This window comes from Nelumbo nucifera, chromosome 1, assembly GCF_055504915.1.
Source record: "Nelumbo nucifera cultivar China Antique chromosome 1, China Antique-T2T, whole genome shotgun sequence".
Classification (NCBI taxonomy): Eukaryota; Viridiplantae; Streptophyta; class Magnoliopsida; order Proteales; family Nelumbonaceae; genus Nelumbo; species Nelumbo nucifera.
This window is the reverse complement of record NC_142649.1, coordinates 214158824-214181499: the sequence shown is the minus strand read 5'-3', so window position 1 is coordinate 214181499 and position 22676 is coordinate 214158824. Positions and strand designations below refer to the sequence as shown.

General features: G+C 36.9%; 2 protein-coding genes across 5 annotated transcripts; both read left to right on the top strand.

Annotated features, from left to right (window-relative positions):
• Window positions 1–1690: 1690 nt before the first annotated feature.
• On the top strand, window positions 1691–16567 carry FKGP (L-fucokinase/GDP-L-fucose pyrophosphorylase). 3 transcript variants are annotated; one of them, XM_010269198.3, is made up of 7 exons: window positions 1691–2359; window positions 7798–8080; window positions 9103–9467; window positions 10537–10663; window positions 11245–12261; window positions 13634–14367; window positions 15979–16567. In XM_010269198.3, the coding sequence occupies exons 1-7, from the start codon at window positions 2015–2017 to the stop codon at window positions 16375–16377; spliced, it is 3270 nt and encodes a 1089-aa protein (XP_010267500.1). In that variant the 5' UTR covers window positions 1691–2014; the 3' UTR covers window positions 16378–16567. The 3 variants fall into 3 exon arrangements, with proteins under 3 accessions (XP_010267500.1, XP_010267502.1, XP_010267503.1); XM_010269200.3 differs by lacking the exon at window positions 1691–2359 and having other exon boundaries at window positions 7968–8088; XM_010269201.3 differs by lacking the exon at window positions 1691–2359 and having other exon boundaries at window positions 8003–8140.
• A 1805-nt stretch (window positions 16568–18372) lies between these two features.
• Window positions 18373–22420, top strand: LOC104604719 (NC domain-containing protein-like protein). Of its 2 annotated transcripts, none has more exons than XM_088896147.1 (3): window positions 18373–18611; window positions 18743–18873; window positions 21413–22420. In XM_088896147.1, exons 2-3 carry the CDS (start codon window positions 18780–18782, stop codon window positions 22162–22164), a joined length of 846 nt encoding a protein of 281 aa, XP_088752273.1. In that variant the 5' UTR covers window positions 18373–18611; window positions 18743–18779; the 3' UTR covers window positions 22165–22420. The 2 variants fall into 2 exon arrangements, with proteins under 2 accessions (XP_088752273.1, XP_088752274.1); XM_088896148.1 differs by having other exon boundaries at window positions 18407–18611; window positions 21440–22420.
• Window positions 22421–22676: the final 256 nt, after the last annotated feature.

The window sequence follows — 22676 nt, the reverse complement described above, 5'->3', positions numbered from 1 at the left end:
TCTTCGAGATATTCTCCACTTAAATTTGTAAAGTTCTCTCCAAATTAATTGTAGGTTGGTCATTGGGGTTAGGCTTGGAAAAAAGTTGACCCAACCCACAAACCGACTTAACTTAATTTGAAAAAATAGGGTTAGGATCTCATATTTAGCTACTTGAATTTGAGAATGACCTAACCCAGTCATGGGTCAACATATTGACCTAATTCTCAGGTCTAATTGGGAGTATTTATGTATTTGTTAGAAGTTTCCACTATTTAAATTGTTAAATGTTCAAGTTTTTATTTTATTTTTGGAATTCTAAGGTTAATTTTGGTATTTTTTCATGGATCTTTCGTTATTATTATTATTTTTTTAAATTTCAACTATTTTTTGGAATGATCTAAAATGACCCATGAATCAACCCTAATTTGAACATTTAGGGTTAGGGTCTATGATTTACCAACCCAACTCAAAATTCAATCAAACCTGAAATCAACCCGAAGTATCTTAACTCAACCCCGAATTCGATCCACCCAACCAAATTGCCAGGTATAATTGGGGTTAGACATGATAATCCTCTTAGTTTCACCGTTCCTTTTACGACATTTTCCTTTTTTTTTGTTGTTTCGAAAATATCAGCAAAGTGGTTCTTATTCCTTGTTCCAATTCTTTAATCAAATTATTCCTTCTTTTAATGAAACTAGAGGCAAAGAAAAATAATCAAACCAAACCAAATTTACTCCCTTACTACTAATCGGATTTTAATTCCTTGGTTAGGCAGGAGTTGAAAGTAGCAAACCAAACAATCTGGTTATAGAATGACTTGGCAGAAAACACCCTACAGTTAAGTTATTATATGCATAGAAAGTGATTACTTTTTTAAAAACTTGTTAATTCTTTAGTTTACAAACACTAAAGGGGGATTCGGGTTTAATATCAATCAGATTGGGTTCAGATTTGATTGGATCTGGTTTAAATTTGACCTGATTATAGTTGTAGTTTTACCAGAAACCTTGCCATCACTTCTTTTGTTTGATGTTTTAGAGAATTAAAATGTTTTGTTTTTCTTTTCCCCAAATAATATGGGCATACAACAGTAGTACATAAGTTGATAAAATTGTTTCGTACTAATACCTTTTCTCAAATTGTTTTGTACGTACTAATTACGTATGTACTCGAAAAATTAGATTTTTTCACCAACCAACCATAAATTAAGACTTTCCCTTCCAATAAATTAAGAACATGCATGACTAAATAAAAACATAAACTTACCAGGTAATGTATGAAGCCAAGGAGTTTGATTCGTCGTCCTACCCTACCAATAGTCGTTGAACTATGCTCTATCACCAACTCCAAATTAATGCATTCCCTCCAATAATCAAGTAATGCCTGAAGCCAATGGGCTTGATTCGTCTTATCCAACAAATAGTCGTTGAAATGTCTCAAGTAATGCCTCAAACGAATGTTTGGGGGAAATAACAAAGGGCAAAGAGGGAATGTTCAAAAGAAACCACCCTGTGAGGGGCGTGCCGCGTGTGTTAAAAAGGGACAATCCTGTAAATATAAAATGAGGATGTCTTGACCATTTCAATCATTTTATCATTTTAAGAGGGTAAAATTGGATATCTGAAATCAGGGTAGGGTGTGTTCGACGACGATTCATCCATTTTCATTTTTATAAATGCTTATGGCTCTCGAGTCTCGATGGATCCATGGGTGTTAATATTCCATTCATTGTTAACCGCGTTACACGTCACACGTGTTCTTCCGCAAGAGGGTGGTGATGGGATGTCTCAACTCTCACGAATGACGACGGCTTCGTCGGTAGGCACGAAGGCACCTATTGTGACTCTCTCTCTCTCTCTCTCTCTCTCAGCTTTCTGCGGTTGCTCATCTGCTTACTGCTAACTGCTGAGTTTGACCTTGCCATTAGTTTGGTTGTAGTGGCGGGTACGAACCAAGGGGAACAGAGAGGGATGGTTGGTTAGTGTCTAATTGCGGTTTCTACAACGAACCTAGAGCTAGAGAGTTAAACATGGAGACTAATGGAGATAAGGGATCCTTGAGGAAGATGAACAGGGGAGATTTGGCGACAGTCCTACGAAAGTCATGGTACCATTTGAGGTTATCGGTTCGACACCCTTCTAGGGTTCCGACTTGGGATGCAATCGTCCTTACTGCTGCCAGTCCTGAACAGGCCGAGCTCTATGAATGGCAACTCAGGCGGGCCAAGCGGATGGGCCGGATTGCAAGATCAACCGTTACTCTCGCTGTGCCCGATCCGGAGGGTGCACGCATCGGCTCCGGTGCTGCTACGCTAAACGCCATTTATGCTCTCACCCTGCATTTTCAGAACTTAGGTGTCGACTCAGAGTCAGAGGTACTCCAGTTACCATCTCTTATCATTATTTGCGTTTTTATTTTAGTTAACCCAACATGATTCGACAAAGACTCTCAAATCTCTTCCGAAGAAATGGGTCTCAAGCAGAAGCTCATTTTGGACAAAGTTTAACAATTTTCTACATTTGATTTTTTTTCTTTAATTTTTATAGCTCTCATTACTGAGATTTTCTATTAGGTAAGGTCAAAGATTCTTACCATGTAGTCATTTTCTATTTATACAAATCTAGCAAATGTTTTACTTAATTGGAGGTAATGATATGACTTTCGATATTATAACAAGGGCATAATGACGCGTACTTGCATATTGCACATGCAAAGGGTATTTCCTCCAAAAAAAGGAGCTGAATTATAAGAGAAATGATAACATCTTTATCATATTTTCATTCCTCAATTAGGCTTTTTATACTATTCCCTAGATGGATAATTGCCTTAAATAGATTAGCTACAAGATTTTTTTTTTCACACTTGGAAATACTCAAGAAATTTTTAAAAGAAAAAACGACAACAATGCAGCTCTTCTAATAAGCCACAAACTGGAATAAAGAAAACCAATAAAAATACAAAATAAAGGAAAATGTTGCATCTCATCAATCTTGGGATATGTGCAATCTCTTTTCCAATTTTCCAATTACTCAAAACACCTGAAACTAAGAAAAAAAGGAAATATTGTTGTCTTTACCAAGGTTCAAAGTATCAACACAATAAGCCTTGTATTGGGCATATCTGCCACCTGCCAATACGCCTTTTTTAAGGCTAACCCCAAAATTAACTGTTTTAAATGTTAAATAATGCTTAAAATTTCGCCCCTTCCGTTGTATCAGGGTGTATCGATACCTTGGTTTTTATGAAATTTAAATCCAAAGTGCATTTAGTGGAGTTTATGATGTTCACCACAAATAACATCTTATGATAGCAAGCAGTGGCTTTGACATCCAATAGAATGGGCGGCATCATCTAAGCCTTGTCCCAACTATATGGGATCGTCTACATGAATCCTATTTTACCATTCTGTTCTTTTTCAGTTTTAGTGCCATCTCCATTGTTAAATTATGAGCCCTTCTAGCCCCTTCAACTTGCAACAGACTGTTTCTTCTTATGGGTATTGTAGATTTCTATGCATGTGATCAAACCATCTTAGTCTACTTTCTCTCATTTTATCACCTATTAGAGCTAACCCCTAGGTTTCTTTGAATGACTTCATTTCTGACCCTATTGAATCCTGGTAATTCAGGTGTTGTTGGATATTTTATAAACCATTCTCAAGACATTCGGGTGATCTATTCAGGTTTTATTGGTGTTGAAGACTCCAAACTGGCTGATCTTCTCTCCTTATTTCAAGGACTAAGGATGGGATGCTCTTTAGGATATGTGAACCTAGAGGTGGAAAGGTAACTTACAGAAAGTCATTAACTGGATGAGGATTGGGAAATTGGGCCCTTGGCAGCTATTTTATTATATTTGAGCAAGATTTTTAGAAATTAGTTTGAAATCTTCATGTTCAAAAGTTAGCTAATGCTCTTGCTGGCTACTCTATGTCTCTGCAGAGGGAGTACATAGACAGACATTGGTGATCAAACCCCCCATGTTTGTATATTAGCTAGAGGATAGGAGCAGAAGGACTAGCCCTCTTATATTTTAATTTGAGGAGGGTTAATCATGCTCTTATTTCTTTATACATCATTTCTTTCTCTATTGTTTTCTAAAAAAATATTCTGATCAGTTACTGATTGAAACAAAAATGCATTATTTGAGACATTTGGAAGAGAAGAACTACTTGATAGGATTGGCAAAATAGCTAATACTCAAAGTGCCATATAACTTTTAACTGGACATCAACTGGAAGCAAAAAGAGAGCCCATTCAATGTTTCCATTCGAGGCATTAAGTTTTCCTTGTCAAACATGTGCAGATGCCTGAGATCGAAAGGGTTTTTGGCTAGAATAGAAACAAATTCATGGTCTTGGAAAGACTTTGACTTTCTTTTTTATCAGTAACAATTAAAACATTTTATTAGGCATGAAAATGTATGATAAATATCATTATCATCATCTAAGCCTTGTCCTAACTATATGGGTCCAACTACATATCATTAATTAAAACATTTTATTATGTTTAGTGCCATATCTGTAAGTACATGTAGTTTACCATCACCAGGTCTACGACGAAGATGTTAAAGGAAAACCATACGGAGAAATCCCAACCGGGACATCTCACAGAAACACTTTATCAAAATGATGGAAGGCTTCACACACTTGCAATGAGCATAGAGAGCCATCCGGGACTTGCGATGGGCATGAAATGCCTGCTGGGACCTGCGATGAGCAATGAGTGACACCTAAGACTTGCGATGGACATAAAATGATAGTGCTAGTATGAGACAAACCCAATATACTACTACTGCCTTGCGATGGACACGAAATGGCAGCCCATGCTGTAACGAACGGAGGATAGACCTTGAGACTAGTGACACCCACTTGCGGGTGATTGACATCCCTTCTGGTCACAACAAGCTGTGATGAGGCACCTTGGGGGCGATCGAGCAGAGACCTGAGCATAGTCAGACCTAGAACTTGTCCTTAACACGTGGCCACAGGGAAAGCCATAAGGGGATGTAGCTTTCGTGTTCCACGCGAGAATCCTTAGGAGAAAGGAAACTCTGTCCTTGAAGGATCTCGCTGGACATGTGACGAAACCCCAATGGTGCTCTCTTAATAGCCAACATAAAGACAAAGATCCCATTTCCTAATAGGAAATGTCTCTTTTGGGATCTTTTCCTAATAGCCTTAAGATCCCGTCTATTAAAAGGGGAAACAAGCAAGACACAAACAGGAGAGTCCTCGGAGTTTTTTTTTTTTTTTTATCAGAAAAAAGAGAATTTAGCTTTTTATTAAATTGAAAAACAGATTACAGTTTCTTATCTACTCTGCACTCCGGAGTATTAGGATATACAAATAAACCCAGATTATGTGGATCAACATCCCGCTGTTATGATACAGCCAACTACAATTTAGCCCAAAATAGAGTAGGTCTATTAACTCCCTGTTTTGCTAGAGTACCTGCCAGTCCATTCCCTATCCTTTTAAGCCATCCAAAAGTGGAGTTAAATCTTTTAGCAAGAGAATCAATCTCCTTGAATGCAAATCTGTACTTCCATGGTGCTGAGTTTACTTTCTTAGCCCAAGCAATAAGAGAGTCCTCAGAGCTTACTAGTCAAGACCCTTTCGTCCCTCTCTCCCTTCTTCTCTCTCCATGGCCATCCTCCTATTGCTTGGGCTAAGAAAGTAAACTCAGCACCATGGAAGTAATTTGGCTTCAGAGACTTGACAGACCGCCGGTCAGAGTCCATGGTGATTACATATCCATTGTTAAATTATGAGCACTTAAATCATTTCTTGCTACTTCAACCCATACCCTATTTGGTCTGCCCCTATCCTTTACCAAATCTTACATTATGGTCTCAAATTCCCACTGTGGGGGGTTGAACCCCAGTAATTTGGCTTCTGTTTGCCCCTTGTTTTGCAAGCCCATCAACTGCATTATTAGCTGTTCTTGGAATCCATCTAATGATTACAATGTATCCACAATGGTATTGCTAGCTTTCTGGTTCCATGATCTAGCTTTATTGCTTTTTAGCCATCTAACGATTACATGCAAATCTCCTTCCACCAATGTGTCCTTGTAGTGCAGTTATTTTGTCAGCCTTAATCCTTGTAGAACAGTGACTGTTATTTGAAAATGATTTGGAGATGTTTGATGAAGGGGCTGTGTTGGTGGGGAGTTTTTTCCCTCTTGTTTGTCTCAGTAATCTCTTGTCACCAGGATTTTTTTAATGGATTTGTCACCTGGGGTTTTACTCTCCCTTATTTCCTTTTCATTTGAATTTCCATTTAGTATAAAAAAAATCCCTTCCAACCCAGAGAATGGAGCTAAGATATTTCCTTCTTAATTTCTGGTAACACCCCAACTCCAAAAATTTCTGGATTCCCCAAAGATGCAAAAATGAAATTCAATTTGATCATGCTCGGGGTTGGAGGAATCCATTTTATGATTTTGGCAGGAGCTACTGTCTTCAAGTTAATTTACTTTTTATGTTAGAACATTGTTGGTTGAATATTTGTTCTCATAGTCTACCTTTTCTTGGCATTTCTTGGTCTGGAGTTGATTCAATACTGTTTGAGTGTTGACTCTCAAGTTTTTTTTTTGATGGTTTGACACCACTAACCAAGGCCTTGATTCAAGAAGTGATGTAAATGATGCCAATTCAAAAAGAGATTTACAAGTTCTCTAAGTATTCCCTTCTAATTACCTATCTCTTTCTCTCTCACTTTTGATTCTTTGATTTTCTTATTTGATTCTTCTTCATCTATTAGTATCATACTTCTTGGTTGTCATTCTTTTTGATCAGTAACAGAAAATTTTATTCATTAATTTATTAGTAAACAGTTACAACAAGGATAGTCTCGGTTACCCCTGTAAATCAAAGTTTTTGATCCCTATAACACTTTGTTTTTACAGTTACAACTGAGCCCAGAAGCAGATTTCCCTATGGACCCCCTGTTTTGCTAGTTGATCCGCTACTTCTTGGTTGTCATTGCTACTTCTTTTTGTTTCTCTGGCTTGTCCTACATCACTATGACAAGGTTGTGAGTTTGCTTTCAAGCCCCTAGGGTCATGTCATTCAGGCCACATTTTTAGACTAATACTTCATAAAGGCGAGAAGTGATTAGATCTTTTATACAACTCCTGGATACTATGTAACTTAGGAGATTCTTTCAATGCGGTAATAGGTTCTAATGGTTAATCCAGGTTCTCTGTGTGGTTTATTTGTTAATTGTTGGGGAACTTTGTCTTGGGTGGGATAAGATTTGTTGAAAGGATTGGTTGATTATTTGAGGGGGTCAAAGTAAAAGTCCACGGCTGGATTGGTAGGCTGGTGGAATTTTATTTTATTTTTTTCTCTCTCGGGTGATTCCTGGTGACCTTCCTTTGTATTCTCTTTTTTAATTTGATTACTACAAAAAAAATATCTGTAACTAATCATCAACATCATGTAAGCCTTGTCCCAACAATTAATCTGTTACTAATGTGCTATCTAATTATCCGCTGAAGAATTGATGATTCATTGGACTTCCTACAGTAATGATTAAACAATAAAAAAGACAAACTACAGCACGTTCCTACAACAACAATAACAATGATTAAATATTTAAATTGATGATAATTTGAATACATTTGAACGATATGCGCTTGTGATACTATATTTTGCATGTTAATTATGCAGAATATTTAATACTTCTATCGTAATGTTATCTTCTTTTCCCCTATCCCAAATATCTCCTTGCATTTTTCTGTGCACAAATATAGATACATAAGTTTTCTCTGTTGTTGGCTTTGATTGGGCATGTATCATCTACAGGTCGCAGATACCAAGACTGGCAGTTCAGGAATTTCAGATTCGTGTATAAGGTCTAAATCTGAAGTAGCTCCCCAATCATTGGCTAATTTCATTGCCAAAAAGCATATACTATTGCTTCATGCTGGAGGTGATTCCAAAAGGGTGCCATGGGCAAATCCAATGGGGAAGGTTTTTCTACCATTGCCTTATTTGGCAGCCGATGATCCTGATGGACCGGTTCCACTACTTTTTGACCATATACTTGCAATTTCCTCATGTGCAAGACAAGCTTTTAAGAATGAAGGTTTCTATGTCGGTGGCCTTTCTTTTGTGCATATATGAAAATTAGCATTAGTTCTGACAAGTAAATCACCTCAAGTTGAACTGTTTTTGTTTCATTCCTTTATCTGTTTGTGAACTTCTCTTTTCAATTAATACAGTGGTGTATGAACTGTCCTTAAATGAAGTTGCCATGTTTGTACACAATTCAAGCTCTGTCAAGTCTGTCAGGGGTTGAGAGTAATGATCACATATTCACATTCTTGAGAGAGAATTATTAAAAACAAAGATGCAGGGTCATGAAAGCAAAAAAAGAAAGGCACTTCCCCCTAATGCAAACTGCTCTTCCATTCTAATTCCTTATATTGTGTTTTTGGCAGCTTTTGATCTTGCTTCCAATTATTTCCTTAAGTTCATGCACTGCAGTAGTTATGAGCCTCTTAGAAATTACAGAAGTAAAGGCACAGAGAATCCACCTGGTCTAATCTTACCATGTAAAGGAGCAGCTGGGGGCTGGATGTTAACACTTTTTGCTGGAGTCCAGGTCTGCTCCCCACACCAATCCCACAGCACATTGCAGCCCTGTATTGGGAACATCTCCCCATTAATGACAACATACAAGTATTGGAGATGTTCTCAATGTGAGGCTGAAATGTGCTGTTGGGAGAAGATCTGAGTTCTTCCTGTTGGAAAGAAACTGTTTTTAAGATGCATCTGGTCTTATAATGATGTTAGGAGCCATATGGGTTGTCCAGATTCTATTTTCTTAGGGGTGCTTCGAACACTGTGGTCTGGTACATCATGTGGGGTCCAGTGTTTAAAAGTATAACTGGCAACATATGCCCCACAGTGTTGCAGTTCCATGGTGTTCATGACACCCTTATTATGCAAATATGGTTTGGTCAACCTGTTTGACTAGCATTTCTCTTGTGTCTTGATGTTAAATGGGTTGAGTCAAGCAAGCTAGGAATATTGTTTGCTTTTGCTGTATTTATCCTTTTATTATATTGTAGAAATTGACTAGCAGCAACATATTTATCTTTGCAGGTGGCTTATTCATAATGACTGGAGATGTTCTCCCATGTTTTGATGCCTCTTCTTTGGTTCTTCCAGAGGATGCATCCTGTATTATCACTGTTCCTATCACGCTTGACATTGCTTCTAACCATGGTGTTATTGTGGCATCCAAAACTGGGACCCTGGATAAAGCATATTCGCTCTGTTTAGTTGAAAATCTTTTACAGAAACCCACTGCAAAGGAACTCATTGAGAACCAGGCAATTCTACATGATGGTAGAACATTGCTTGATACAGGACTAATAGCTGCTAGAGGTAAAGCATGGGAGGAGCTTATTGGGATTGCAAGTTCTTCTAAAGAAATGATTTCAGAACTTCTGAAGAGTGGAAAAGAGGCAAGTTACCATCCTTCAGTTTAATCTGATGGTTAGACTTAAGAACTTATATCACTAATGGATATAATGTTCTGTTTAGTGTTTAGCTAGTGCAGCTTCAAGTGGTTGGTGGGACAAAGAATAATTTATTTGCTATACTGAGACAATTTATTGAGCTCTCAAACTGGTGAGCTTTGTGGGTTTATCTGTTTCTGTGCCCTTTTGGTCCCAGCTATCCAGGGGAGGGGTGGTCTGGATGTGGATTTAACATTTGGCATTTTCTTGCACAAAGTAGCTGCTCTGAGACTCAAATCCACTTTCTTGTGCTTGTCAGTCTGAAAAATTTCCATTGCACCAAGCAATAGCCCCTGCATTGAATCTGTAGGAGGGACAATTTTTGTGAAAGCTAATAATTCTTTTTATTGATAAATTTTCTGTGAACTTAAACTAGCCTATCAAATTTTATACATATGATACTTATATTTTACATACAGTTCAGTCTACGGATTTGTGTGGTGAAATGATGCATAAGTAAATTTTTAGTAATTGTTGCTGCATCTTTTTATTATTAGATGTGGTTTCAATATGTTCTTTTGCTTTTACCTCCACTTAAGTTATTTTCTTTCTCTTTGCGTAATTCTGCTCTTAGGCCCATCATATTTTCATTAAGGCTATGTTTGGTTTGAATGAAAAGGTAGGAATCGAAGGATTCCCTACCTTTTCTTTCAAACCAAACACAGCCTAAGGGTCTCTTGCAACAGCCTGTGGAGGCATTTCAGTTCTTTCACTCTTCTTTATAAGATCAATATTTGAAAGTATTTCAAGATCCTCCTGTTTTTTAATTTGGATAGTTCCATGTTTTCCTCCATGAGTTGCAAAGATCAAGTAAATTACTGAGTTTATTTTTGTTGTGTTACATAAGCTGGATTTTCCATGTTATTTTCATGTCATTTTATTCTTGTGGGACTTTTTGCAGGTTAGGAGTAATTAAAGAAACTTATGTTATTTATCTCACAAACTTAAATGCTGGTTTTCATGGTTTCTGTGTTAGACCTTATCAGTGTTTGATGGCTTTTCAAAAGTTCTGCAGATGAGTCTATATGAAGATCTAGTGGCAGCTTGGGTACCTGCTAAACACAATTGGTTGAAGCATCGCCCTTTGGGAAAAGAACTGGTCAATGGGCTGGGAAATCAAAGAATGTTCAGTTATTGCGCATGTATGTTGTACTTGGTCTGAAGTATAGGAATCTTTTACTCTTATACTAAAGAAACGTAAAGTCAAATAAACACATACATGGATATTCATAAAAAAGAACTGAATATTAAAAAATTGCTGGTGGAAGGCGATTCTAGGCTGGCTGTTAGTTGGCTACAGAAGGAAGAATTAAGTCTGTAGAAGTTCTTAAATGAGAAAAAGAAAATTAACCAGCTAACTCAGAACATGGAAATTCAGTTTCAGTGGTCCAAGAGGAGTGCTAATTCTATGGCAGATTCTTTGGCCAAACAAGGGGTGGGAAGAGCTAATCTCTTTTGGGCATTGCTGTAACTTGTTTTCTAATTTTAGGGAGGGTTATGTGAATTTACCCCTCCCTGTTGTAACTTTCTCTTTTCTATTCCTCTTAATAAAAGTTTCTGTTATCAATCAAAAAAAATTCATAAAAAAGAAAAACACATATACAGATGTTTTGATGCATAATTATGCTTGTATCCTAGTTAACGTTGTAGATTTATGTTACAATGAACAACCATTGTTAAAGGTTTTATTCTTATTTTATTTTTTTCCCTTATTTAATTGCAGATGATTTGTCATTCTTACATTTTGGAACCTCTAGTGAGGTTCTGGATCACCTAAGTGGGTCTGGTTCAGACCTCGTAGGTAGGAGGCATTTATGTTCTATTCCAGCAACCACTGTATCAGACATTGCATCATCTGCTGTTATTCTCTCAAGTAGTATTGAACCAGGGGTATCAATTGGGGAAGATTCTATGATATATGACTCATCACTCTCAGGCAGAATACAGATAGGATCTCAGTCTATAGTTGTTGGCGTTAATATCCCAGGAGATGGGGAAAATAGGCAACCGGGAGATTCACTTCAGTTCATGCTTCCAGATCGCCATTGTCTTTGGGAAGTTCCTTTGGTAGGATACAGAGGAAGAATTATTGTCTTTTGCGGACTTCATGATAACCCAAAGATATCATTTTCTAGGGATGGAACTTTTTGTGGAAAACCATGGAAGAGGATCTTGAAAGATTTAGGCATTCATGATACTGAAATTTGGAGCTCTTCAGATATTAAGGAGAAATGTTTGTGGAATGCAAAGATATTCCCTGTTCTGCCTTATGCTAAGATGCTTAGTATGGCAATGTGGCTAATGGGTCTAAGTAAATATAAAGACCAATCTATGCTTTCAATGTGGAGAAGTTCACCCCGTGTCAGTTTGGAGGAATTGCACAGATCCATAGACTTTCTCCAGCTTTGCCTTGCTTCCAGTAATCATCAAGCAGATCTTGCAGCTGGAATTGCTAAAGCCTGCATTAACTATGGTTTGCTTGGACGAAACTTATCTCAGTTGTGTGAAGAAATTCTACAGAAGGAAGAATCAGGAATTGGAATGTGCAAAAACTTCCTATCCATGTGTCCCAGTCTCCAGGCTCAGGACTCTACAATTCTTCCCCAAAGCAGGGTATACCAGGTGCAAGTTGATCTTCTTCGGGCATGTAGAGAAACAGCAACATCTCTCACAATGGAACGAAAAGTTTGGGCTGCAGTTGCTAATGAAACTGCTTCAGCAGTAAAATATGGATTTGGAGGTAATGTTTATGAATATTTGTTTCCTTCCCTTCTCTTCTTTCCTCCCATCAAAACCAAATTTAGGGGGTGATCTGTAGCGTAGATGAGAAATTGGGTGGTGTGTTTTCATCCACACAACTCCCCAACAGGGTAGTTGTTCTGCACCATGGACAAAGATGTGTGGATGGAACCACACCACACCTCCATGGGCATTCTGTAAGGTGTGGTGCATTTCAGTTCACACCCTGTGTTTTGATTCCATGCATCTCAGGTACAACATTTGAGATGATCTGTATGCCGTTAATCATTAAAAAAACAATATTTTATTTTTTAACAATATACATAATAGAAAAATATTAGTAAATTGCTAATAATATCAATAATTAATAATAATTAAAAATGAGTAATAACATTAATGATAATTGATAATATTAAAAATAATATTTAATAATAATCAATAATATGAATAATGACTAAAAATAATTATTAACGTTAATAAAAATAATATTTGAAACTTAATAATTAATAAATAAATATCAATAAGTTGCAATGATAAAATGTTGTATGTTTTTAGGGTAAAACACATTGTGCTTTGAGAGTGCAAAGCATGGGATCATTGTGGTAATAAATTTCCATGGTAGTGCGGATCTGTCCACAAGAAATAACCGTAGATGATAAATTTCCCTGTGGTTTGGACCAATCCACGATATAGTGTGGTTCGGTCCACACCACGGTGCAACCTAACGACTAGATGAAGTGTTGCACATTTCAAAACAGAATATCTCGTGGACACGCCACTGTTCCAAACACCACCTTAGTTATAAAAAAAACACCTTGTCTTCAATTGTATCACTATGATCCCTAGCTTGAGTCTCTAGGACCGTGGTTACTAGAAATACTTACTGTGTTGTAAATGGGTTATTATCCTTCTGTTTGTGTATAGTAATGCTTATATTACCTGCCAATAAAATAAGTAAATAAAAATGAGACTTGAAAACATGTTTGACCTCTTTTGCTGTTGAAAATTTCAATTCCCCTATTGCTGCCAATTGGAGTGAGCAATGAATGCAGTGCCATCTTGAATTGAGGCAGCATATGTTGAAGAAACAACATCTGAATTGGTGCAGCTAGAGATAACTTTACCAAAAAAAAAAGTGAAAAAATAATAGAAATGATGGAAATAAAAAAAATCGTTTTAACTCAGTTTGCAAATTTCCCTTCCCCCATGATGCAAAATATAAACCAATATTTTTTATATTTCTTTCTCTGCTAAGTTTCTGCATTGTTTCACCAGAATGTGCTTGAGTTGAATATTTTATCACATTGTGAGCTCATATTCTATCTATGATTGTTTCATGGATTTTGGTTCGTAAACTTACTTTCTTTCCTCAGATCATCTCTTGGAGTCTTCCCATGTCATATCTCTTTCTGCAAATCAAGAGAATAATGTCAATGCTTCTGTTGACCATTCTTTCTACCAGAAGAGAGCAAGGGTAGAGCTTCCAGTCCGTGTAGACTTTGTTGGGGGTTGGAGTGATACTCCTCCCTGGAGTTTGGAACGTTCTGGTTGTGTTCTGAACATGGCAATAAGACTAGAAGGTTCTCTACCAGTTGGCACCATAATAGAGACAAGAAAGATGGTTGGAGTGCTGATTTCTGATGATGCTGAAAATCAGTTATATATTGAAGATCCTTCATCTATTACTTCACCATTTGATAATGATGATCCATTTCGTCTTGTCAAATCTGCACTGCTTGTGACTGGTATTATTCATGACAAGATACTTTCATCTACTGGCTTACATATCAGGACATGGGCCAATGCTCCCCGTGGTAGTGGTTTGGGGACTTCAAGTATATTGGCAGCGGCAGTTGTTAAAGGACTTCTTCAAATAATGGAAAGAGATGAAAGTAACGAACATGTTGTTAGACTTGTTTTGGTCTTGGAGCAGATCATGGGCACTGGAGGAGGCTGGCAGGATCAAATTGGGGGATTGTACCCAGGTATTAAATTTACTTCAAGTTTTCCAGGAATTCCGTTAAAGCTTCAAGTCACCCCCCTAGTGGCTTCACCACAATTGGTGTCAGAGTTAGAGCAACGACTGCTGGTGGTATTTACGGGTCAAGTAAGTCTCCAATTTCCTTGTATTAGTGTACACCACTGCCTTTTCTGTTTCTAACTGAATAAAATAACTGAAAATGCATCACATAACTAGTTATGGTTAAAAAAAATGAAGTTTAGAAGCCTGCCCTACATTATAGTATTACTACATGTTGGGAATGTAGTAGTATGCTAAGTCCTCGTTCTTTTGGTCTGTTTTCAACCTCTGATGTCTTAAAAGCAATTTTTTTACCTCATATCTTCAGACTTCAAACATCAGATCTGACAGCCTTCTTATTTTTTGTCCCCAAAATGCAGTAGTATTCCAAGGCCTTGTAATATTATTTTATTATTATGTTATTATTTTATGTAAATTTTATTAATAATAATGTTAATTATCATAACGTAAATATCAATTTCATAATCAACTACAGGGGCAAAATAGTAAAATAACCATTTTCAGAATTCAACATTCAGATTTCATAACAACTTTCTCTGCATTCAAATTCAAATATCAGATAAAACAAAAGGAACTAATTTTCAAAGTACTTTCTTTTAGAGCTTTTTTGCTTTTAAGGCATCAGACTTTAGACCAACAGAAACAACACCTAAGAAAGGATACCAACCTTTCAGTGAGTTGGCAACGATTTTATGTCAAGTTGCTTTACAGAAATGTTATTTGTTGCCACGTGCTATTGTAACCTATCAGACAAAAGGATGCCAAAATTTCTTGGTGGAAATAAAATAGTGCCAACTTTAAGTGAACATAACATGGGCCCTAAAATGACTTTGGAGTTGAAACTTACTTCACTCAGAAATGTATGTACAAAAACATAGTTGGCTGGTTTGATTGGTCTTCAAAGTTGAGAAATTTGTCTTTAAGTGGCCAAATGATGCCTTGAAAGCTTTATAAAAATTATCAAAGAATGGGATTAAAGGTAGGTTCCTCGTGGAAACCAAAGAGACTATCAATCCCCATCACAGATCCTTTCTTTCCCTACCATAGATTCTATGATTCATTTTGCCCCTTGCAGATTGAAGCTACCACATTTCATGCTAAAGCAGGAAGTAGACTTGTTTAAGCCTAAATCATTATTCCAGGAATACCTTATTAAACTTTCTACAGTGCAATCCAAAGAGGAAATTACATGGTAACATTTGTCAGTAGTTAATCCAGAATCCCATATGAAGGCCATATAGTTTTCAAGTATATATAACATTTTATTTCATGATTTTCTTCTTGCAACCATTAAAGATATCTATAAAATTAAATATGTACTTCCATGGAGAGGACCGAGAGGTTGGTATATTATGCTTTACGGGGCATTCTGATTGTAATAATTTTGCTCCTTACCCATAAGGAAAATGCGTGCATCATGGGCCTTGTCTATTAGATGCCAAAGCTCAATTAATCAAATATTGGGGTTAATGTGGCCAGCACCATTGATGCAAGTCTTGACCATACTATAAATCCTTGAAACCAGAAAAAGTTGTCTGCTAATGATCGTTGTCATGCCCTCTTCTAGTTCATTTTAGCTATCCTAAATTTTGATCCAGTTTAATCGAATTATGTATTTTTTTATCAGCAACAGATTATTTACTTTTGTCTAAAGTACATGCCACAACCACCATACAGGTTCGGCTTGCAAACCAGGTCCTACAAAAGGTGGTAATCCGATATCTCCGACGTGATAACCTACTCATCTCCAGTATTAAGCGCCTTGCTGAGCTGGCCAAAATTGGGCGGGAAGCTCTCATGATTGGAAATATAGATGAGCTTGGGGAGATAATGCTGGAAGCTTGGAGGTTGCATCAGGAACTAGATCCTTACTGCAGCATTGAATTTGTAGACAGGCTCTTTGCATTTGCTGATGACTTTTGCTGCGGCTACAAGCTTTTGGGTGCTGGTGGTGGAGGATTTGCTTTATTACTTGCCAAGGACGCTCATCGTGCAAGAGAACTGAAACATTTGCTAGAAGAAGCTTCAGATTTTGATGTGAAAGTCTACAATTGGAACATCTTTTTAGGACAATAGTTGAAAGATAGTTATTCTTTGATGATAGCATTTTATATTTATATTCTTTATCTGTATTTCAATTCCTGTTATTGACTGGAATTGTATTTATAGAGCATCTTATTAAAGTGAATATTGTACTTGAAATGAAGGTTTACGATGAAGGCAAATTAAGATACAATGCAGAATAGTGGTCGCTTTTTCTTGGTCAGCTTCTTTTTATTTTTATTTTTTTCAACTTCTTGGCATTATTGATTGATGTTTATATAGCAAGTGTAAACCATACCCCTTGGTTGTGTATTTGAATGTCATTGACCAGAATGATTTCCATCCATTTTACTTTTTTTAATCATTTTTTTATTGCAGAAGTTATGCATGGAGTCGCATTTGTCTTTGTAGAAAGCAAGGTACTTTTCTGTTTTTTTTAAGCATAAAAGGAAAAATTCAATCATGGTCATTTGGTAAATTTGTCATCCAAATGGATGGGTAGAGGTTGTTTTCAGTTTTCACCAGGTAAGTTAGAAACGTAAAGTTCACTATGTCATTAACTGGTCAGGTTTTGTAAGAGTCAGCCTCAACTTGAATCCAATCCAAACCTATTTCTGAAACTAATCAAGCAAATGATGATTCTCCTCTCTACAGTGTTTTTGATTGCACATTTTTAACTTTTCGGACACCATGGTTATACACTGTAAGTACATGAATTTAAGCATCACTAGAATTGAGACAAAAGTTATGCTGATGTGTGCCGTATGTGTAACAGTGAAAGCCGAATCATTTGATACATATTCAGTACTAATAAAGTAATAAACCGACATCTGGATGACAAAAAGATTTTAAAAGTAAGGGTAAAATACAAAAACCTCTCCTGAAGTTTTTGGCAATCATAAAAACCTCCTCTATAGTTTTATTTTAACAAAAATTTTCCATTTATTTTTGAAAAAATCGACAGATACCTCACTTCCATCAATGGAAAACATTAAACCGATGACCATTTTTTTAAATACCTATTTTACCCTTTTATGAATTAATGTATATCTATTTTTATTAAAATACTCTTATCTACGTTTTATACTCTTTACCCCCTTTTATTATCCCTTATTCAACTTTTTATGTCTGAAAAGGAGCAACTAGAGAGGAACAAACTCAGAAAGAACGAACCAAGGATTTCGGTCAGGTGGGTTCTCTATTTTCATTTTAATGCATAATGATCCTATAAGAAAAAAAAAAATCATAACAAAAGATATGGTTGAGAACAAACAAATAAAATCAGTGAAACATAGCAAAGAAATGAATAAATCAAACTCCTACAAGAAAACATAGCAAAGAAATATAAATCCAATTCAGTGAAAAAATCGAAAATGAATAAACATATATACTACAGAAAATGAAGCAAAGAAATACAAAAAATGAACTCACATAATAGAAATTAAATTCCTTGGATTCTCAGAGAATGAACACAGATCTGTTCATCAATACTTTGATTCTCAAAGAAAGAACAGTGGTAGATTCTCAGAGAATGAACAACAAAAATGGTCTTCGATGAAGAACGGCATTAGTCTTTGGTGAAGAACAATCTGGATTCTCAAGAATGAACAGCAAAATAGTCTCCAGTGAAGAACAGAGAAAGAACGACGGTCTCCCGCTCTCCGGTGAAGAACGGTCTGGATTCTCAAAGAATGAAAAACGGTCTGGTTTCTTATATAAAAAAAGAAAAGGAATTCTAAGCAGTTGCTCGATTAAGGGCAAATACGAAAATTTTCTGTCTTGATGATTTGAGGGAAGGGAGGTATCTATCTATTTTTTTCAAAAATAGAGGGGAGGTTTTATGATTGTAAGAAACTTAAAGGGAGGCTTTTGTAGTTTACCCTAAAAGTAAAACGGACCTATCACCTGTGCTGTGGTCAACCGGCGCTTCAGTCTTGTTCTAGAATCAATCTGTGGTGGAGGTGGACCCTGATCACCTGAACGAAAAAACATGAAGCATTGAACATATGCAGATTGAAGCAGCTTCACCACATCCTAAAAGAATCCAAAGTGGTCTATTGTTTTCCGTTACTTTGTTTTATTTATTTATTTTTTGTTAAAATCTTGTCTATCCTTCTCAAGTCAAGTAGTTTGGACACCTATTCCTGACTTGACGATCACTTCTACGTATACTCAGATTCCGTCTCCTCCTCCTCTCCTTTTAGTCTTTACGAGTAGACGGGTAAAAGGAAAAAATAACGAAACGAGGGAGTCAGTCAACAACGAAGGTAACGTAATTATTAGTATTTTTTGGCATTGTTATTAGTATTTAAAGCATATGAGTTGTTGAACCGATCCTTCGGCTTTCTCATTTTTCTGTCTTCTTCTCCCTCCAATTATACTCTACTCTTTATTCCAGAGAGCAGAGAAAGCAAGAGATTGAAAGCGGTTGACAGATGGGTCTCCTCTCCAACAGGGTAGAGAGAACCCAGATCAAAGCCGGGGATCATATCTATACCTGGAGAGCTATCTATACTTATTCTCACCATGGTAACTCCAGTCCCCCCCCCCCCCCCTTTTCGTCTTTGCAGAACCATATAATGTGGATTCATCTTTTAATTTTGGTTTTTGAGCTGCTTTTTTTTGGCTTGTCTGTTTGAAGCTCTTTTCTGCGACTTCTATTTGGCGTGCCTGTTGGGCTTCTTTATAATGCGGATGCTCATGGTCAAATAGATTATCTTTCCCAAGGCTTGATTTGGGTTTTCATTAAACTCTGAGATTTCACAAACGGTTGATGAAGCCCCGTGAGGGTGATTTCGCTTACTGCACTTTTGTTTGTAGGGTTTCATCAACATTGTATTAAATCCACTGTTTCTATAGCGTTTCCTTGATGAAAGGTGGATAATTAGGTAAATTTCTTTGCTTGTAAATCTATGCATGCGATTCCTTAGTTAACGCATCTCAGTAATCCAAAAAATAGACTCCCTTTGAGTATTCACAAGGTGCTGAGATAAATGGGTGCTAAATTACTATGGACGGGATTTGGACTTCTTTCAAAATTGGGAGTTTCTTTTTTTTTTTCTGCAATTTCTTCGCCAGTTTTACTGCTTGAAAGGGGGAGGGGGGAGGGGGGAAGGTGGAGGGAACAAGGGAGATGGTAAGCTGTAGCATGTTTCTTCTCAAGTAAATTTAGTGTTGTCCAGGGGAACACTTCGCCCATTTACTGTGTTGGAAATCAAATCATAACCAACCTCTCTTAATTCTAGTTTGAAACTGCCTTTGATCCCCTTTAAGAGAAACTGTTTAGAGATGCTGGCAAAGGGGCATTACAACATGACAACCCAGATACATATTCGTATTGCCTTATTTTTGTATAGAAATGGAATTATATGTGGAGTTAAAAAAGAGATTGGAAAATTATGAATATAATATGGTAAATGGTACATTATGGAATATGGAGTATGCGATGTGTATCTATAAAAAGCTCATAATTGAAAAAGGTACTAATTGCCTTTTCCATCCTTCCTATTTGTTCAACTACAATGCCTACAAACTATGGGAGAGGATGGATGGTCATGCCAATAGATTTTTAGAATTTGCCGTAAAGAACTATTTTATTTTCCTTGATTTGGAGGCCACAACAATCAGCTGAAGTACACGGGACATATGTCATTACCACATTGTTGGTACAATTAGGATTCATGACCAATAGATGCTTTAAACTCACCACTTTTGTTATTTTGTTTCAATAATCCATATGAGGAAGAGATTGAAGTGGATGTTATACAGGATTAGAACAATGTAGATGAAGAGGAAAGGTGCATATCAAATATTGTGTGAAACACACATAGATGGAGATAAGGAGAAAAGAATCTCGTCATCATCTAAGCCTTGTTCCAACTATATGTGGTCAGCTACATCATTACTGCTCCACCATTCCATCCTGTTCAGAATCATATCCATTGTTAAATTTTGGGCCCTAAATAATTTGTCAGTACTCCAACACAGCCTGTACCTAGCCATCCTAGCCCCTTCAATTTGTAATAGATCACATTTTTTTTACTGGTGCTGTATGTGGTCTTCCCTGCATGTGCCCAAACAACAGGAGATGCATGAGCTTATAGCAGACCTTACTGGTGATCTAGCTTAACAAAGCCTGTGCATCTTCTGTTTTTTACTGGTGCTATAGGTGGCCTTCTCTTCTAGCCCTGTTGACAGAACATAGGTCATTGATAGAGTGAAATGGCGAAACAAGATCCTTATAACAGACCTTATATAGTTGGAATAAGTCTTTGCCAAATTGGTGATATGTATAGCTCATTATTTTTCTTTCCTATTTTTCCCTTGGTGTAAAGTGTAAACAATATTTATCTTTGTTCTGCAGTAGGTTGGGCACTGCCACACTAATACTAAAAGCACTTGTCTGCGTATGTTTCTTCTTTGTTCCTGCATGGCTGTATGTTTCTTCTTTGTTCCTGTATGGCTGCGATAAGGTAGATCATAGATGGATTGTCCAACTTTAATAGATACTGACCTTCTTTGTAGTTTCTTGTTGCCAAATTCCACCTTCAGAACTGTGCCCTTTAAACTCACCAATTTCATAACCTCTTGTACATCTCCTCCCTCTCATATCTTTTCATATTGATAGAACCTTTTTTTTTCTTTGGTTTGAAGTGTTAGCATACCTGTTCTTTTGCAGCTTGTGGGACAGGCCTCTTCCATTCAGATTTAATAAAATTTGTTCTACTTGATAATTTGTATAGGTCACTGCATTTTCCTATCCAAGTGATAATGTGTATTATTTCTGGAAAATGTTTCTAATGGTTACGAGAAAACAAACAACATGATTAGTGCTTGACTAACAACATATCAATCTCAGTTACTGCACTCATGCATGTTTGCATTTGAATATGTAATTGCACTACTCCACATTATGCATAAGGGCATGATGACATGCAATAGCCTTCTCATATGAGTTATCCAGAGTTCTCAGCTTCCGTAACTTTTTGTTCCAGATCATCATAGTAGATATGGTAGTTAGCATAACTTGTTTGCACATTTAGCTGACAACCTTTGTAATGCTTTTAAGTTCCATTTGGATTGGGAAAACATACAGGAATCTATGTTGGGGGAAGCAAAGTGGTTCACTTCACGCGTGAACAAAATGCAAGTTCAAGCATATCTTATCCTAGTTCAGCTTCAAAACTCCCATCAGCCTGCCCAATCTTCCCTGACTGTGGATTCAGGCAACCCAATAGCGGTGTTATCCTCTCTTGCTTGGATTGCTTTCTTGGAAATGGATCCCTGTACCACTTTGAGTATGAAGTCACTCCATCTTATTTCCTCGCCAAAGTCCGTGGTGGCACATGCACCACTGCAAAGCCTGATCCCCCTGAAACTGTGATCCACAGGGCAATGTATCTGCTACAGAATGGGTTTGGGAACTATGATGTATTCCAGAACAATTGTGAGGACTTTGCATTATACTGCAAGACAGGTCTTCTGGTACTTGATAAGTCAGGAGTGGGTAGGAGTGGTCAAGCTTCTTCTGTCATTGGAGCCCCGTTGGCAGCCCTTCTTTCATCTCCTTTAAAGCTGCTAATTCCAGGTCCTGCTGGTGTTGCCACCGTAACAGCTGGAATGTATTGTATGAGCAGGTATGCCACTGATATAGGTGTCCGAACTGATGTAATAAAGGTGGCAGTTGAAGACATGGATGCAATCCTGGATTGGAGTGGTACAAGTGAGGAAGAAGCCGAGGATAAAGAGGCTTCTGACAGGCAGAATTCGCACAGCCTAACAGGCAGTTCATTGATAGTGAAACAAAAAGCATCTAGGTGACGTGAATTTCCTTTGTGTGGCCTGTGAGTTTGCACTTATTTGTTCTTAAAAAGATTAGAATCAGCAAGCATTTGATTGACACTAATAAATTGAATATATGGCTATGTGCTAATTGTTTTTTGTCCCATATGAGTTTGTATTGGGTGTTCTAAAGTTGCTTACTCAGAAAGTTATGGAGTGAACATTAGTAGCAAGGGAATAATGTGGATTTGGATTTGGATGATATTTGAGAACTTGGAAGAAAACTCTTTAGTAATCCATTCTTTGTAATTGATAATATGCCATGCTAGCTCTTGGCTACCAAATTCTTATTTATTCATAAATTGTAACTCATACAGACTAGTAAATCTGTATGTTCATTGCACATGACAATTTTAGATAATAATAATAATTTTTCAGTATCCCTGAATCCATTAAAAAATATAAGTAACTAAAACACGGTGTGCTAGTAGATTTAAATTTTGTATTTTATTTTCATTGTTAATAAAAATACTTCTTATTTATCATATTTA

Coding starts and splice junctions, on each gene's coding strand:
- LOC104604719 (XM_088896147.1), top strand. CDS start 18,780: ATGGGTCTCCTCTCCAACAGGGTAGAGAGAACCCAGATCAAAGCCGGG. Junction 18,874..21,412: donor CTATACTTATTCTCACCATG/GTAACTCCAGTC, acceptor AATGCTTTTAAG/TTCCATTTGGATTGGGAAAA.
- FKGP (XM_010269198.3), top strand. CDS start 2,015: ATGGAGACTAATGGAGATAAGGGATCCTTGAGGAAGATGAACAGGGGA. Junction 10,664..11,244: donor AATGTTCAGTTATTGCGCAT/GTATGTTGTACT, acceptor ATTTAATTGCAG/ATGATTTGTCATTCTTACAT. Junction 12,262..13,633: donor AGTAAAATATGGATTTGGAG/GTAATGTTTATG, acceptor TTCTTTCCTCAG/ATCATCTCTTGGAGTCTTCC.